The 17,781-nt window shown below is 37.6% G+C and overlaps 1 protein-coding gene across 2 annotated transcripts in view; it reads right to left on the bottom strand.

The window, feature by feature from the left end:
* SEC11A (SEC11 homolog A, signal peptidase complex subunit) overlaps positions 1-17,781 on the bottom strand; it is a 51,463-nt gene that overhangs the window by 14,735 nt on the left and 18,947 nt on the right. Inside the window, exons 2-3 of one of the 2 annotated variants that reach the window (XM_079914818.1) lie at positions 7,779-7,888; positions 2,834-2,983 (exon numbers count right to left, since the gene is read on the bottom strand). In XM_079914818.1, the coding sequence (XP_079770944.1) occupies positions 2,834-2,983; positions 7,779-7,888 (260 nt within the window). The remainder of the gene's footprint in view (positions 1-2,833; positions 2,984-7,778; positions 7,889-17,781) is intronic. The other variant, XM_079914819.1, reaches the window with a different exon arrangement.

The following is a 17,781-nucleotide window of genomic DNA, read 5'->3' as shown; positions in this document are numbered from 1 at the left end:
CAGAAATGAAGATCCAACACAGCCAAAAATAAATAAATAAACAAATTTATATTAAAAAAAAGTAGATGGAGAAGGAGGAATGAGACAAGAGAGAGGTTAGCTGAACAATTCCTACCTCTATTTTTTTTTTTTCCTACCTCTATTCTTAAAGCTCAGGATTTCATTTCTTAAAACAAGGTTCAGATGACAGAAACGTGTTAACAGTGCAAAAACCAGCTTGAAAACGTTCAGGACACATTTACTACAAAAACTTAATCCAGGGCTTCCCTGGTGGCGCAGTGGTTGACAGTCTGCCTGCCGATGCAGGGGACACGGGTTCGTGCCCTGGTCCGGGGAGATCCCACATGCCGCGGAGCGGCTGGGCCCGTGAGCCATGGCCGCTGAGTCTGTGCATCTGGAGCCTGTGCTCCACAATGGGAGAGGCCACAACAGTGAGACGCCCGCATACCGCAAAAAAAAAAAAAAACTTAATCCATTTTGGTTGTCATTTGGTCCCATAGTTAAGAACAATGTTAATACTATTAAATCAAATGATTATTACAACCAGGTATTTTAGTCTTTCCCCCACCCCAAAAAAGGAAATTTGAAACTTCAGAAGATTAATAGGATCTGTTATTTAAACAGGCCTGCTAATTGAAGGCATCTCAAATGTTTAAAGTAAATGACCAATAACGTCAGATTACAAACACCATACAGTTTAAAATGTTCACAATTCTGTTAAATTTAAGGAATCTGTAATTGATATATCTGTCAGTGAACCTGTCCTGAAATAAGATAACTGTTTTAAAATAAAAAACTTGGGACTTCCCTGGTGGCACAGTGGTTAAGAATCCACCTGCCAATGCAGGGGACACGGGTTTGAGCCCTGGTCTGGGAAGATCCCACATGCCACGGAGCAACTAAGCCCGTTCACCACAACTACTGAGCCTGCGCTCTAGAGCCCACAAGCCACAACTACTGAGCTCATCTGCCACAACTACTGAAGCCCGTGCGCCTAGAGCTGGTGCTCCACAACAAGAGAAGCCACCGCAACGAGAAGCACGTGCACCACAACGAAGAGTAGCTCCCGCTCGCTGCAACTAGAGAAAGCCCATGCGCAGCAACGAAGACCCAACGCAGCCAAAAATAAATATAAATAAATAAAAACCTATTCTAAAATAAATAAATAAATAACTCAATGTCAAAAGATCACACATAAAAATGGACAACTTCTGCTCTACCCAAAGCAGGGCGTGATTTTTTTCTGATAAATTCAGGGGAAAGTTGGTTTTGATTTGTTCACAACAGGTAGTGCTGAGAACAAACAACACAAATATACTTTGAGAATGTGGAAAACACTACCTGTACTGAATAAACCTTCACAATAAATAAAAGTAAAATTAAAGAAAACTAAGTTATTCCTTCCTAGTCACTAATAGAATGCAATATAAAAATTATAATCTTCCAATATACTGAAGTATGGAAAAAAAAGAGCAGTAAGGTCTTTATTTATTTTATTGATTGATTGATTGATTTTTTTTGCAGTACGCAGGCCTCTCACTGCTGTGGCCTCTCCCATTGCGGAGCACAGGCTCCAGACATGCAGGCTCAGTGGCCATGGCTCACGGGCCCAGCCGCTCCACAGCACGTGGGATCTTCCCGGACCAGGGCACGAACCCACGTCCCCTGCATCGGCAGGCGGACTCTCAACCACTGCACCACCAGGGAAGCCCAAGATCTTTATTTTATCAGTGAAGAAAGAACTCTTCTAAGCTAGAATGTTTACAGGGATTTTTCAAAAAAACAGTTGTCAATTCCCTCTTCTGGAAGTGGAGAATGTAAACCACTTGAGAGGGTGGTAAACATGAGGTAGTATCTGTTTAGGGCTTCCTCATACTCAAGAACCTACATCACTCCCACTGTTTTACTTCCCTCTGTATGTCCTCCAGGACACTCCCTTTTCCTTCATTTCTTTCTTTCCTTCCTTCTGAAAGTTTTCCTTAACTAGAAATATTACAGACTTGGAATGGAGGGGGTGAGGAATATGTAGCTGCACAGGGAAGCATAGGCTTAGAGCCCAGAGATCTTTTTTTTTTTTCCTGCATACTTTATTATTATTTTTTATTGAGGTATAGTTGATTTACAATATTATATTAGTTTTCAGGTATACAACAGAGGGATCCAAAATTTTTACAGATTATACTCCATTTGAAGTTATCTTAAAATATTGAACCCAGAGATCTTATAGTTCATCTTCCTGAACCTCTTTCTACTACAGACAGGGAAACTGAGACCCAGAGAGGTGACATTTTTTGCTCATCGTTATGTCCCTCCTCCACACCAGGGGATTCTCAAGGTTTTACATATATCCTTTTCAATTCTAAAACGCAAGAGTCTATATTTACAAGAATAACTTAGATTTCAGAAATTTTCTTTGGAATTTGAAAAAGTTGACAAACTTATTCTTATTTAAAATATCTGTGAGATTGCCTTAAAGATTTGTTTTTGAAAGGCTAGGGCTACCTCGTCCATTATATCAGAAGATTCTATTTGGGATCAACCTTTGTGTCATGTTTTTTCTGGAGCTATATACAAACAGGGTTACTGATCTGGTTGGGAAGTGGAAGGGAACCAAGAAAACCCTCCAGAAAAGCCTTCAGGGAAAAATGAATTACTAAATAAGTATTTAGTCTTCCAAATGTTCACCAAACCTTCAGACATTCATAAAAATGGACTGGAAGAAGGACCTAGGAGTTCCCCACCCTTTCTTAATCTTTAGGCTATCAAAATTAAATGCTGCAAACACTAAAACATAAAAATGTTTTAAAATAGAGAAGATATAGTTTGCACATACTTTTCATGAATCTTCAAGACTCGGTGAACTATAGGAATCTCTCTTCCTTCTATCCTAAAAACAACAATTTCTCCCACTCGTATGGGATCTTCAACTCGATTTGTTAGAAAGAGAAGATCTCCTCTATGAAATGCAGGTTCCATGCTGCCACTGGGAGGGAAAGAAGAATATAATAGCAAAAGAAAGCCTGAGATTAAATTTACTTTCAAAGTTAGATATGCAACAAACAATTAGAAGTATCACCTTTGGAATATACTTAATATCTTAACAAATATATCAACATAAAATGTGTATTGTCCTCCAAATATGGTTTCCTCAGACTAGTTATACTACAGGTTTCCTTTAGTTAATAGCCTTCATAACTAGTTCCATTTCAACCATTACTATTCAAAGGAGCTTAAATTTTGAAAAGGGCAATGTTACTAATTCTTTAACCTTTTAAAACTTCAAGTGACAAACAATATATAAAAGAGTGAACTTTATAATCACTGTCCTTATTCTCACTTCATCTGAAAACGCTAAAGATATTCAGATGAGAACTGGATCATCTTTTCCTGACATTTATAAAGATACAGACCAAGATGACTTTATGGTTTCAACCCAACAAGAAGGAAAACAGCTCATCAAGTCAAAGAACAGTCAGCGACAGAGATAATGCTTGCACTATCAATTTATTTATTTAAAAAAGAGAAACAAGAAACAAAACCAAGGACAAGACCAGAGATTTTTGCCTAAGAATTTCAGAAACAAGCAAAGAATTCAATTCCATGGTAATTACGGATGACAAACTTCTAGAGTGTCTTCTTACCTTTCACCTGTTCTACCTTATACCAAGTTCTTCAAAGGTCCTAAGATATTTGCACTAATTAATGAAACTTTTCTTTCTATAAAGAAGTAGCCCATCAGTATTGTTTTCAGAAACTCAAGCTCCAGTTTTCATCAACAATAAATTTAGTAAGAAAAAACAGAAGACAAGGAAAAAAATTCAATACGGCAAAAATGACAAAGTCCAAACACTTCTGTTTGAAGACTCTGGTCCCTCTACATACATAAGGGAATATGGCAGTGGTTCCCAAACTTTGGTGCACACAAGAATCACCTGAGAAACTTAAAAGTCCCCACGCTCAGGTCATATCTCAAACCACTTAAATCAGAATGTCTGTGGATGAGAGAAGCTGGCATCAGTATTCTGTAAAGATCCCAAGTGATTCTAATATGAGCAAAATTCGGGAACCACTAGAAATGTGAATTTTCAGTACACGTTTATTCTTAAAAGTTTTGTTTAGGTTCCTCTTGGGGCAATGAGTTCCCTTTCTCAGAAGGTGTTCAGACAAAAGATAGAACATGTGTTCGGTGAAAATATTACAGAAGGTATTCTAGACATGAAATTTTCAAGTTTTTATTTTGGCTCTTTTTTAAAATCAGTGACATCCTTTGTTCAAATAAAACCTTGCTTGAAAATGATACAAATGAAATAGATAAAAGCTGAGTTGTTCTGGGTGAATGACTCATCTTTATCGAGCACTTATTATATGCAGAGTGCCAATTTTAAGAGTTCTTTTTTTTTAAAACTATCTTCAGAACAACTCTATGATGTAGGTACTATTATTATCCCAACTTTATAGATAAGGAGACTGAGGCTTAGAATGGCCTAGAGTTGTAAATTAAAAAAATGATAAAGGTGAGATTTGAACCAAGGAGGTTCACTCTCACTGTGCTAAACTGCTTCTGAGATACTCTAGAATTTTAGCAGAGAGTATCATTATCATATTTGCATTTAAGAAACATCACTTCAGAAACTACAGAGTACATAAAAGACATTCAAATATTTATTGAATTGATGAGTAAACTGAAAAAGATGAGAAGGTAAATTGGGAGACCAGTTGTCCAGGCTATTACTTACAAGTGAATACTTGGTAATTATTAAAAGTGTTATTAAAAACATGGACACTGGAGAATGATAAGGGGAAAAGATTGAGAAAAGGATACACATACAGAATTACCTCAATTATGTAAGAAATAATATACATGAAAAAACAGACTAAAATGTTAATAGTGATTATATCCCAGAACTATGGGTGACTTAGTTTCATCTAGATTTTTTCTGTGATTTCAACATTTCATATAATGAAAGTATATTAACTTTTTTCTGATTATAAAAGCATTTTTTTAAAGGTTGTTACAACAGCCCAGGCAGGAAATGAGGGCTTGAAATAGAATAACAGCAGGGAGGACAGCTAAAAAAGGGTAGAATAGAGAGAGGGATAATAACAAATTCGATGGCCAACTGGCTATGACAGAAGAGGGGATCAAGAATGACTCCTAGGTTTTTAACACTGGCAACTGAGCAGATGGCTGTGATAGTCACAGAAATAGGAGGAAGAAGAACAGGTTTTTGGGAAAAGGAGATGAATTTTACTTTTATTAGGTGGAGTTTCAAATGCCTGGTCAACATCCAGATAGAGATGTTAGTGTAGGATGAAAACAAGAGTGTAGATTCAGGGAATAAAGTTGGATTAGAAAAAAAAAAAAGATTTAAAAATTCAGATACAGGATTTCCCTGGTGGCACAGTGGTTGAGAGTCCGCCTGCCGATGCAGGGGACACGGGTTCGTGCCCTGGTCTGGGAAGATCCCACATGCCGCGGAGCGGCTAGGCCCGTGAGCCATGGCCGCTGAGCCTGCGCCTCCGGAGCCTGTGCTCCGCAACAGGAGAGGCCACAACAGTGAGATGCCCACGTACCGCAAAAAAAAAAATAATAATAATAATTCAGATACAGATGGCAATTAAAAACAGATAAAAGCATGTGGTAAGAGGATCATTAAAGAAATAACCAGGGGAAACTTTTAAAAAATTAAATAAATTATTGATAAACATCTTACTGTTATCTGATTAAACTATACTTTCAAATTTAATACATCAATCATGATCAATTTTATAAGAAGTTATATATAAATAATTTATATATAAATTAAACTGGGGAATTCCCTGGCGGTCCACCAATTAGGACTCCGCACTTCAACTGCAGAGGGCCCGGGTTCGATCCCTGGTGGGGGAACTAAAATCCCGCAAGCAGCGCGGCTTGGCCATAAATAAATAAAAATAAAAATAAATTAAACTGACTTCAGCTTCACAAAGGGGGGAAAAAAATCAGTTTTCAATGTTCCCTGAAACTTCAGTTAATAAAATAAATAATAAGAAAGTATTTTTGTCTTTATCCCCAGTGGTTTCACGAAAGTCCTAAAAGTGGATTCTCAGTTGGCCTGAGTCCTCTGAGGCACATTTGGTTCCAGGTAAAAATTATATTCCTTGAAGTTTTATGAAATCACATAAATAACACCCAATCACATAAATTACCTTTCTCTAATGACTACTCCCTCCAGTCTTGACCAGATTCTCTTCTAATATGACCTGTCTCTTTTCATTTTTTTTCTTTATTCCAAACCAGCAATCAGAAAAGTTTAGTATACAAATAACCTAGCTACCAAATAACTTATCCAAACACTCCTTTTAAGCCCCAACTGATATTTTCAGGACCACCAAAATGTTCCACAGGTGCTTAGTCTAATCTCCTCTTCACTCCGTCATTCCCAGTTTAAAGGTCATTAGATTGTACTTAAACATCTCCACTGAACAGAACTCACTCTGAAATAATTCCAGAAGAATCTTCAAAAGAAGCCTCCCTGGGCCTTCTCTCTACAGCTTTTCCCCACAGTGCCAATTAGTGTGGCTTCTCCTTCTGTTAGTGTTTGAACACTTCACAAATTGAAGCTCTCCACTGAGTTCAAGACTGGGAACTTAGGGCCACATAATTTTAAAACTGGAAAAGTCTTCTGACATCATCTAGGTCTAGTCTTCATTTTACAGATGAGGAAACTATGGTTCAGTCTATAAATGACTTGCCCAAGGCTGTAGTTAGACAATGAAAAAGCTAGAGACCCAAGTCTCTATACCCCTAGAATAGTACATTAAATGTTTTCCCAGGTAATAAACTCCATACATTTCATTGTATCTCTAAAATCACAGTTGCATTTGATTACTAATAAATTCAGACCGAGGGTATGGGTATGAGTAAGGGAGGAGTAAGATACTGGGCACCCAGTGCTTCCAACCACTTGTTGCTGGAAGCATATCCTAGTATGACAATGAAAGAGTCAAGTTCATCTTGTTAAGAATAATGTACTATTATCTAGACTTTAGGTAATGTTAATGATTCAATTTATTTTATAGTTATACTCCATTATCTCCAGAAAAGACTTGAGATAGCTTACATAATTAAGCCCCAAATAAGACAGAACTACAATGATTCAATTAAATCACCAAGTGGTAATTCTCCAAAAATGAATTGCTAAATTAGGTTTTTAAATCCCTAAGAGTATGAGTACAAGGATAGGGAAGGAAGACAGTGGAGAAAAAAAAGTCAGTACTATTTGTCACTTTAAGAGATGGCATTAATATACTCAGAATTCCTGAAGTCTATTTAGAAGTGATATTTAAAGGTCAGCAGGAAACATGGAAATAATTAGTGATGCTTCTATACTGACACTGAAAACATGCTGTAGAAAAATTCTTAATTTGTAAAGATGATATATAATCTTGTAAATCTTGTAAATTAAATTTCCTGATATTCCAAAGTAAAGAATGTAAGAAGACAGAAGGATTTCAGGAAAATAAAGTATACCGAAATACTTTCTTAACAGATGTGCCAAAAATAAAGCTCACATAAACATTTCATAGAAAAGTCATGAGCCCTTTGGGATCTGAATGGAAAGTGCCTAACAAGGTTTAGAATTTCTCACAAGTGAGAAAGACTAACAAATTTTCTTCCAGGCCGTCTTCTGGGAAAGAGTAGTGTCTAAAGGAATGATACATCAGTTATTAAACATTTCAATTTTTCTCCCAAGTAATGCCATGCAATTCCATGCCTTGAAAAGAAAAACTGTTACCTGAGCACCACTACAATTGGACTTTCACTTCCAGTTATGACCATTAACCCCTTCCAGATCATTAGTGCCGAGGAGACAATCATTCCAAAATTTAGGACTTGATAATAGAGCTGTAAGAACAAGAGAAGATATCAGATCCATAATTATCCTCGCCTAGGAAAGCACTGAGTAGTATCAATTTTAAAGTTTTAAGTAGTACTATTAGGGCACCTGAAGTTCTAAGAAACTCTTTAAAATACTGTAATGATTACACCATCAGCATCCCAGAACATCCCCACCCACTCACCCAAAGAACCCTGCTGTTTTGTTTGTTAAAATACATTACATTTATATAACGTTTTTTCAGAACTTTTCACATAAATTATTTTACTTGGGCTTCACGACCGTTCAGCTTAAATTCAATCACATACATGACACATACCAGCCAACAGCAACATACCTCTGCTTCTAAACTCTAATACTTACTTTTCTACAATACTTATCCCTTGATAATTATGGGCTATTCAATGACATTTAACTTGACCCCTCATTTTACAGCTGAGGAAACTTAGTCTCAGAAAGGAAATGACTTATCAAAGTCATACAGCTTGTCAGTCACATAGTTAGGACTTGAAGGCCAGCCTTATGCCCTACAAAATTTACACTGCTCAACAAATTGTAAAATTCTATGACTTAAATAAGCAAAGGTATTTCAAGTGAGGGAAGCATATGAGCTAACTGTGTTGGACTAATGCTGGATAATGAATAAAAGTAGAGAGGATGACTGGACACCATGGCAGATAGTTCAGGAGAGGAAAAGATGGTGCTGGAGAGCAGTGACAGAAATCTGAAAAAGCATATTAAGCTCAGATTATGAAGACCCCTGAATGTACGAACGAAAATGTGAACTTATAAAGACAGTCATAAAATACTTTAAAGTGAAAAAGCAGAAGTTTCAAAAATATGTCCAATGTTAAGTTCACTTTCGTTATTTTAAAAAATATATGTGCTGGGACTTCCCTGGCAGTCCAGTGATTAAGACTTCATGCTTCCACTGCAGGAGGCGCAGGTCACGGGTTCGATCCCTGGTAGGGGACTAAGATCCTGCATGCCGCGTGGTGCAGCAAAAAAAAGAAATTATTTACATACATATATATATGTATATATATATATATACATATATATATGCACACACACATATATATATGAGTATATGGGCATTCTACAAGACAACTGTTACAGTCTTCAAAAATTCAATGTCACGAAAATAAAGGTGGGGTACTGGACTAAAGAGACGTAATAACCAAATGTAACGCATAAACTCTGGTTAGATCTTGGTTCAAAAGAACAAAATGCATATAAGAAAAAACCCTAACTATAAAAGACATTTTGGGGTCAATTGGGGAAACTCAAATTATTACTTAAATGATACTAGGAAATTAGTGTTAATTTTCTTACATATGATAATGGTATTGTGGTATGTAGGACACTGTCACTCGTAAGAGATGCATGCTTAGCAGTAATTAGCTAGTAGTAGTAGTTAAGGGTGAACTGTCATATCTGCAATTTGTTTCAAAGGATTCAGAAAAAATTATATATATATACATATATATATACACACACACATACACATAAGTACATACAAAGCAAATATGGAAAAATGTTAAAAACTGTTAAACCTGTGATAGCTTACAGGTGTTTGCTGTACTATTCTTTCAAACTTTCTTTTTTTTTTAGCTTTATTGAGGTATAACTGACAAAATTGTTAAGATAGTCAATATTCATAGTACAATGTGATGATTTGATATACCTTGTGAAAGAATTCCCCCAAGTTAATTAACACATTCATCACCTCACGTATTTACCTTTTTTTTTTCCTTGGGGGTGCGGGTGATACCTTTCAATTTTTCTTATTTTTTAAAGTATAGACAAAACTGGAAGAAAATAAACTGGTTACACCTGGGGTTACAATACCAGGCAATTTTGTTTCATTTGTTTATCCACATTTTCTTTTCTCCTTTTAAAATTAATTTTTATTTTTATCAAAAGATTACATAGAGTCAAGAGATACATATTTTTTAAAAAAAACCCTGCATATCCTGGCCATGGCAAGCCACCCCCAGCAATCCTTTTCACCTCTTTTAGCTATTTTACCCTCATGCTTCTAAAAATTAATTGCTTCTCTTTTCATAAATTTGGAACATCATCTATAAACTATTTATTATGATGAGGATTTTAGCTCTCATACCACTTCCTACTTTTTCCCCTGCAATTAACCTGTTTTTCCTGCATACTCTAAAAAAAGTTTCAGGTTGCATATTATTATAAACATATAGTTAATCTCTGGATGCACACACAAGAAACTGGGAACAATGGCTGCCTTTGGAAAGAGGAACTGGAACTCAAGGTGGAAGGAAAATTCTTTCCAATATACATGTGCACGTTTTTTAAGTTCTTACTAAATGCAAGTATCACCTATTCAAAAATAAGTTGTTTAGGTTTTTTTTTCTTAAGTCCATGCTAATGGCCAGAACATACTTCCAACGAAGTATGACATATTCTATCAACATAACATCATGCACAAAGGAAGAAAGAAAATATGGACGTTTTCTTGCGGACACTTACAAATACCTGCTGTTCTTTGAGTAATACAGTAATATGACTATACAGGTGTGATTTGAAACCTAGTTTGACACTCCCATTTATGGTGAGAAAACTAAGGCACAGAGAAGCTAAGCGATGCACTCATGGCTGCACAGCTCTTGGCAGGCAGAGTAGCAGCTAAAACTTAGGTCTCCTAAATTCCATCTCAAGACGGTAGCTTTTTTGTTTTTTTAATAGATCTTTATTGGAGTATAATTGCTTCACAATACTGTTAGTTTCCGTTGCACAACAAAGCAAATCAGCCATATGCATACACATGTCTCCACATCCCCTCCCTCTTGAGCCTCCCTCCCATCCTCCCTATCCCACCCCTCTAGGTCACCACAAAGCAGCAAGCCGATTTCCCTCTGCTATGCTGCTGCTTCCCACCAGAAAACTACTTTACATTCTGTAGTGTATATATGTCGATGCTACTCTCACTTCGTGTCAGCTTTGCCCTCTCACCCCATGTCCTCCAGTCCATTTTCTATGTCTACCTCTTTATTCCTGCCCTGCAACTAGGTTCATCACTACCTTTTTTTTTTTGATTCCATATATATTTGTTAGCATATGGTATCTCTTTTCTCTTTCTGACTTACTTCACTCTGTATGACAGACTCTAGGTCCATCCACCTAACTACAAATGACTCAGTAACTTTTTATGGCTGAGTAATATTCCACTGCATATATGTACAACATCTTTATCCATTCATCTGTCAATGGACATTTATGTTGCTTCCATGTCCTGGCTATTGTTAACACTGCTGCAATGAACACTGTGGTACATATCTTCTTCTGAATTATGGTTTTCTCAGGGTATATGCCCAGTAGTGGGATTGCAGGGTCATATGGTAGTTCTACTTTTAGTTTTTTAAGGAAACTCCATACTGTTTTTCATAGTGGTTGTATCAATTTACATCCCCACCAACAGTGCAAGAGGGTTCCCTTTTCACCACACCCTTTCCATCATTTATTGTTTCTAGATTTTTTGATAATGGCCATTCTGGCCGGTGTGAGGTGATACCTCATTGTAGTTTTGATTTGCATTTCTCTAATAATTAGTGATGTTGAGCATCTTTCATATGCCTCTTGGTCATCTGTATGTCTTCCTTGGTGAACTGTCTATTGAGGTCTTCCGCCCATTCTTTAACTGGATTGTTTTTTTTGATATTGTGTTCCATGAGCTGTTTGTGTATTTTTGAGATTAATCCTTTGTCTGTTGTTTCATTTGCAAGTATTTTCTCCCATTCTGAGGGTTCTCTTTTTTGTCTTGTGTATGGTTTCCTTTGCTGTGCAAAAGCTTATAAGTTTAATTAAGTCCCATTTGTTTATTTGTTTTTATTTCCGTTACTCTAGGAGGTGGGTCAAAAAAGATCTTGCTGTGGTTTATGTCAGAGTGTTTTTCCTATGTTTTCCTCTAAGAGTTTTATAGTGCCTGGTCTTACATTTAAGTCCTTAATCCATTTGGAGTTTATTTTTGTGTATGGTGTTAGGGAGTGTTCTCATTTCATTCTTTTACATGCAGCTGTCCAGATTTCCCAGCACCACTTATCGAAGAGGCTATCTTTTCTCCACTGTATGTTTTTGCCTCTTTTGTCGTAAATTAGGTGCCCATATGTGCACAGGTTTATCTGGGCATTCTATCTTGTACCACTGATCTATATTTGTTTTTGTGCCAGTACCATACTGCCTTGATTACTGTAGCTTTGTGGTATAGTTTGAAGTCGGGCAGCCTGATTCCTCCCCCTGCAATTTCCTTTCTCAAGAATGCTTTGGCTATTCAGGGTCTTTTGTATTTCCATACAAATTGTAAAATTTTTTGTTAATTCTGTGAAGAATGCCATTGGTAGTTTGATAGGGATTGCACTGAATCTGTAGATTGCCTTGGATAGTATAGTCATTTTCACAATATTGATTCTTCCAATCCAAGAACATGGTCTATTTCTCCATCTGTTTATGTCATCTTTGATTTCTTTCATCAGTGTCTTATAGTTTTCTGAGTACAAGTCTTTCGCCTCCTTAGGCAGGTTTATTCCCTAGGTATTTTATTCTTTTTCTTGCAATGGTAAATGGGAGTGTGTCCTTAATTTCTCTGATTTTTCATTGTTGGTATATAAGAATGCCAGAGATTTCTGTGCATTAATTTTGTATCCTGCGACCTTACCAAATTCACTGATTAGCTTTAGGAGTTTTCTGGTGGCATCTTTAGGATTTTCTATGTATAGTATCATGTCATCAGCAAACAGAGGCAGTTTTACTTATTTTCCAGTTTGTATTCCTTTTCTTTCTTTTTCTTCTCTGATTGCCGTGGCTAAGACTTACAAAACTATGTTGAATAAGAGTGGTGAGAGTGGACATCCTTGAATTGTTCCAGATCTTAGTGGAAATGCTTTCAGTTTTTCACCATTGAGTATGATGCTTGCTGTGGGTTTGTCATATACGGCTTTTATTATGTTGAGGTAGGTTCCCTCTTTGCCCACTTTCTGGAGAGTTTTTATCATAAATGGGTGTTGAATTTTGTCAAAAGCTTTTTCTGCATCTATTGAGATGATCATATGGTTTTTATCCTTCAGTTCGTTAACGTGGTGTATCACATTGATTGATTTGCATATATTGAAGAATCCTTGCATCCCTGGGATAAATCCCACTTGATCATGGTGTATGACCCTTTTAATGTGCTGTTAGGTTCTGTTTGCTAGTATTTTGTTCAGGATTTTTGCATCTATGTTCACCAGGGATATTGGTCTATAATTTTCTTTTTTTGTGATATCTTTTTCTGGTTTTGGTATCAGGGTGATGGTGGCTTCGTAGAATGAATTTGGGAGTGTCTCTCCCTCTGCAATTTTTTGGAAGAGTTTGAGAAGTATCAGTGTTAGGTCTTTTCTAAATATTTGATAGAATTTGCCTGTGAAGCCATCTGATCCTGGCCTTTTGTCTGTTGGAAGATTTTTAATTATGGTTTCAATTTCATTACTTGTGATAGGTCTGTTTATATTTTCTAATTCTTCCTGGTTCAGTCTTGGAAAGTTGTACCTTTCCAAAAATTTGTCCGTTTCTTCGTGGTTGTCCATTTTATTGGCATATAGTTGTTTGTAGTAGCCTCTTATAAGCCTTTGTATTTCTGTAATGTCAGCTGTGATTTCTCCTTTTTCACTTCTAATTTTATTGATTTGTGTCCTCTCCATTTTTTTCTAGACGAGTCTAAGGGTTTATCAATTTTGTTTATCTCCTCAAAGAACCAGCTTTTAGTTTTATTGGTTTTTGCTATTGTTTTCTTCATTTCTATTTCATTTATTTCTGCTCTGATCTTTATGATTTCTTTCCTTCTACTGACTTTGGGTTTTCTCTGTTCTTCTTTCCCTAGTTATTTTAAGTGTAGGGTTTACTTGAGATTTTTCTTATTTCTTGAGGTGAGGTTGTATTGCTATAAACTTCCCTCTTAGAACTCCTTTTGCTGTGTCCCACAGGTTTTGGGTCATTGTGTTTTCGTTGTCATTTGTTTCTATGTATTTTTTAATTTCTTTGATTTCTTCAGCGATCTCTTGGCTATTTAGTAGCACACTGTTTAGCCTCTATGTAATTGTGTTTTTTACAGTTTTTTTCCTGTAATTGATTTCCAATCTCATAGTGTTGTGGTCAGAAAAGATGCTTGATATTATTTCAATTTTCTTAAATTTACTGAGGCTTGATTTGTGACCCAAGATGTGATCTTTCCTGGAGAATGTTCCATGTGCACTTGAAAAGAAAGTGTATTCTGCCACTTTTGGGTGGAATGTCCTATAAATATCAATTAGATCTGGTCTATTGTGTCATTTAAAGCTTGTGTTTCCTTATTAATTTTCTGTTTGGATGATCTGTCCATTGGTGTAACTGGGGTGCTAAAGTCCACTACTATTATTGTGTTACTGTCGATTTCTCCTTTCATGGTTGTTAGCATTTGCCTTATGTATTGAGGTGCTCCTATGTTGGGTGCATAAACATTTATGATTGTTATATCTTCTTCTTAGATTGATCCTTTGATTATTACGTAGTATCCCTCCTTATCTCTTGTAACTGTCTTTAATTTAAAGTCTATTTTATCTGATATGAGTATTGCTACTCCAGCTTTCTTTTGATTTCCATTTGCATGGAATATCTTTTTCCATCCCTTCACTTTCAGTCTGTATGTGTCCCCAGGTCTGAAGTGGGTATCTTGTAGACGGTATTTATGTGGGTCTTGTTTTCGTATCCATTCAGCTAGTCTGTGTCTTTTGGTTGGGGCATTTAATCCATTTGCATTCAAAGTTATTGTCGATATGAATGTTCCTATTACCATTTTCTTAATTGTTTTGGGTTTGTTTTTGTGGGTCTTTTTCTTCTCTTGTGTTTTCCACTTAGAGAAGTTTCTTCAGCATTTGTTGCAAAGCTGGTTTGGTGGTGCTGAATTCTCTTAGCTTCTGCTTGTCTGAAAAGCTTTTGATTTCTCCACAGAATCTGAATGAGATCCTTGCCGGGTAGAGTAATCTTGGTTGTAGCTTCTTCCCTTTCATCACTTTAAATATGTCATGCCACTCCCTTCTGGCTTGTAGAGTTTCTGCTGAGAAATCAGCTGTTAACCTTATGGGAGATCCCTTGTATGTTATTTGTCATTTTTGCCTTGCTGCTTTCAATAATTTTTCTTTGTCTTTAATTTTTGCCAGTTTGATTATTATGTGTCTGGGCGTGTTTCTCCTTGGGTTTATCCTGTATGGGACTCTCTGCGTTTCCTGGACTTGGGTGGCTATTTCCTTTCCTATGTTAGGGAAGTTTTCTACTATAATCTCTTCAAATATTTTCACAGGTCCTTTCTCTCTCTCTTCTCCTTCTGGGACCCCTATAACGCGAATGTTGTTGCATTTAATGTTGTCCCAGAAGTCTCTTAGGCTGTCTTCATTTCTTTTCATTCTTTTTTCTTCATTCTGTTCCACACCAGTGAATTCCACCATTCTGTCCTCCAGGTCACTTATCCGTTCTTCTGCCTCAGTTATTCTGCTATTGATTCCTTCTAATGTATTTTTCATTTGTTATTGTATTTTCATCTGTTTATTTGTTCTTTAACGCTTCTAGGTCTTTGTTAAACATTTCTTGCATCTTCTCCATCTTTGCCTCCATTCTTTTTCCAAGGTCCTGGATTATCTTCAGTATCGTTATTATGAATTCTTTTTCTGGAAGGTTGCCTATCTCCACTTCATTTAGTTGTTTATTTGGGATTTTATCTTGTTCCTTCATCTGATACATAGCCCTCTACCTTTTCATCTTGTCTATCTTTTTGTGAATGTGGTTTTTGTTCCACAGGCTGCAGGAATGTAGTTTTTGCTTCTGCTGTCTGCCCTCTCCTGCCACTCCCTTCTGGCCTGCAGAGTTTCTGCTGAAAAATCAGCTGTTAACCTTATGGGGTTTCCCTTATACATTATTTGTTGCTTTTCCCTTGCTGCTTTTAATATTTTTTCTTTGAATTTAATTTTTGTTAGTTTGATTAATATGTGTCTTGATGTGTTTTTCCTAGGGTTTATACTCTATGGGACTCTCTGTGCTTCTTGGACTTGGGTGACTATTTCCCTTCCCATGTTAGGGAAGTTTTCAAAGATAATCTCTTCAAATACTTTCTCAGACCCTTTCTTTTTTCTCTTCTTCTTCTGGGACCCCTATAATTCGAATGTTGGTGCGTTTAGTGTTGTCCCAGAGGTCTCTGAGATTGTCTTCAATTATTTTCATTCTTTTTTTTTATTCTGCTCCTCTGCAGTTATTTCCACCACTTTGTCTTCCAGCTCACTTATTCATTCTTCTGCCTCAGTTATTCTGTTATTGATTCCTTCTAGTGTATTCTTCATTTCAGTTATTGTGCTGTTCATCTCTGTTTGTTTGTCCTTTAGTTTGTCTAGCTCTTTGTTAAACATTTCTTGTATTTTCTCAGTCCATGCCTCCATTCTATTTCCAAGATTCTGGATCATCTTTACTATCATTACTCTGAATTTTTTTTCAGGTGGACTGCCTATTTCATCTTCATTTATTTGGTCTTGTAGGTTTTCACCTTGCTCTTTCATCTGTGACATTTTTTTTTTTTTTTTTTTTTAGTGGGATTGTGTTCCTGTCTTACTGGTTGTTTGGCCTGAGGCTTCCAACACTCGGGTTTGTAGGCTATTGGGTAGAGCTGAGTCTTGGTGCTGAGATGAGGAACTCCATGAGACCTCACTCTGATAAATATTCCCTGGAGTCTGAGGTTCTCTTGTTAGTCCAGTGGTTCAGACTCAAGAGTCCCACTGCAGGAGCTTCAGCCAGACCCTGGGCTCGTGAACCAAGATCCCCCGAGCCGCCTGAGGCGTAGAAAGAAAAACCAAAAAACATACAAAAAAACAAAAAACAATAACAAAGTAAAAAATAAAATTAGACTAGGAAACTAATAGATAAGTTAGGAAGAATATAAAAATAAAAGTATAGATGAATCAACAACCAGAAGGTACATCAATACCACAATAGTAAAAAAGAGAAGGGGAAAAAGAAAAAGGCAGGGGGAGGCCTTGGTTGTGGAGGGCAGGGCCTAAGCAGGGGCGAGGTTTGGGCGGTAGGTGGGGCCAATGCTCAGGACCCACAGGACTGGAAAAGGCCCTGGGGGCTGTGGGGGGTGGGGCTCAGGCTCAAGGGACAGAAGGGGCCCAGGCGTGCCCCCACCTCTAGTCTCAGAGGGCGGGGGCCTCACCTGGGAGCCCAGCAGGCTTCCTGGTCTTGAGTGGGTAGGGCAATCGCCCTCTGCTCCTCTCTTGCTCCTCCTGGAGGGCCCCTCCCACTTGCCTCTCCTGATCTCCCAGGTCTCCTTCCTATGCCCTCAAGGACCCACATGGCCTGGAGGGGGCTTTGGAGAGCAGGGGACCCGCCTGGGAGCTTAGCAGGCTCCCTGTGCCTGAGTGGGTGGGGCAACCGCCCTCCACTCCTTGCCTGCTCTTTCCGGGGGCCCCTTCCGCCTGCCACTCCTGATCTCTCCAGCCTCAGGGGTGCTGATCCTGTCTGGCCTCCACTTCTCCTCCCCCCTCAGTCCCCCTACACCCTACCGGTTCGCTTTGGGGTTCCTTCCGTCTCCTTGGGCATCAGAGCCCCCCACCAGCAGCTGGCAGGCACCCTAGTTGTAGGGAGATGCTAACTCCACGTCTTCCCACACCGCCATCTTGACTCCACCTCAAGACAGTAGCTTTTTAAAAGACAAAAAATGGTCTTTTTATTCCAAAGACAGATTTGAGGAAGTAGAGTGGGAGAGGCTAAAAGCAGGAAAACTAGCTTCTAAGAAGTGATTATGGTCAACCTGTGGATCAGCAGTCAGGAATTCAGCTAAAGGCTCTATTTTCCAAACTTCCCATGCTAAGAAAGCCAC

The sequence above is a fragment of the Stenella coeruleoalba genome (genome assembly GCF_951394435.1).
Source record: "Stenella coeruleoalba genome assembly, chromosome: 2".
Lineage (NCBI taxonomy): Eukaryota > Metazoa > Chordata > Mammalia > Artiodactyla > Delphinidae > Stenella > Stenella coeruleoalba.
Note: the sequence above shows the minus strand (reverse complement) of the source record. Positions and strands in the feature narration are given on the sequence as shown.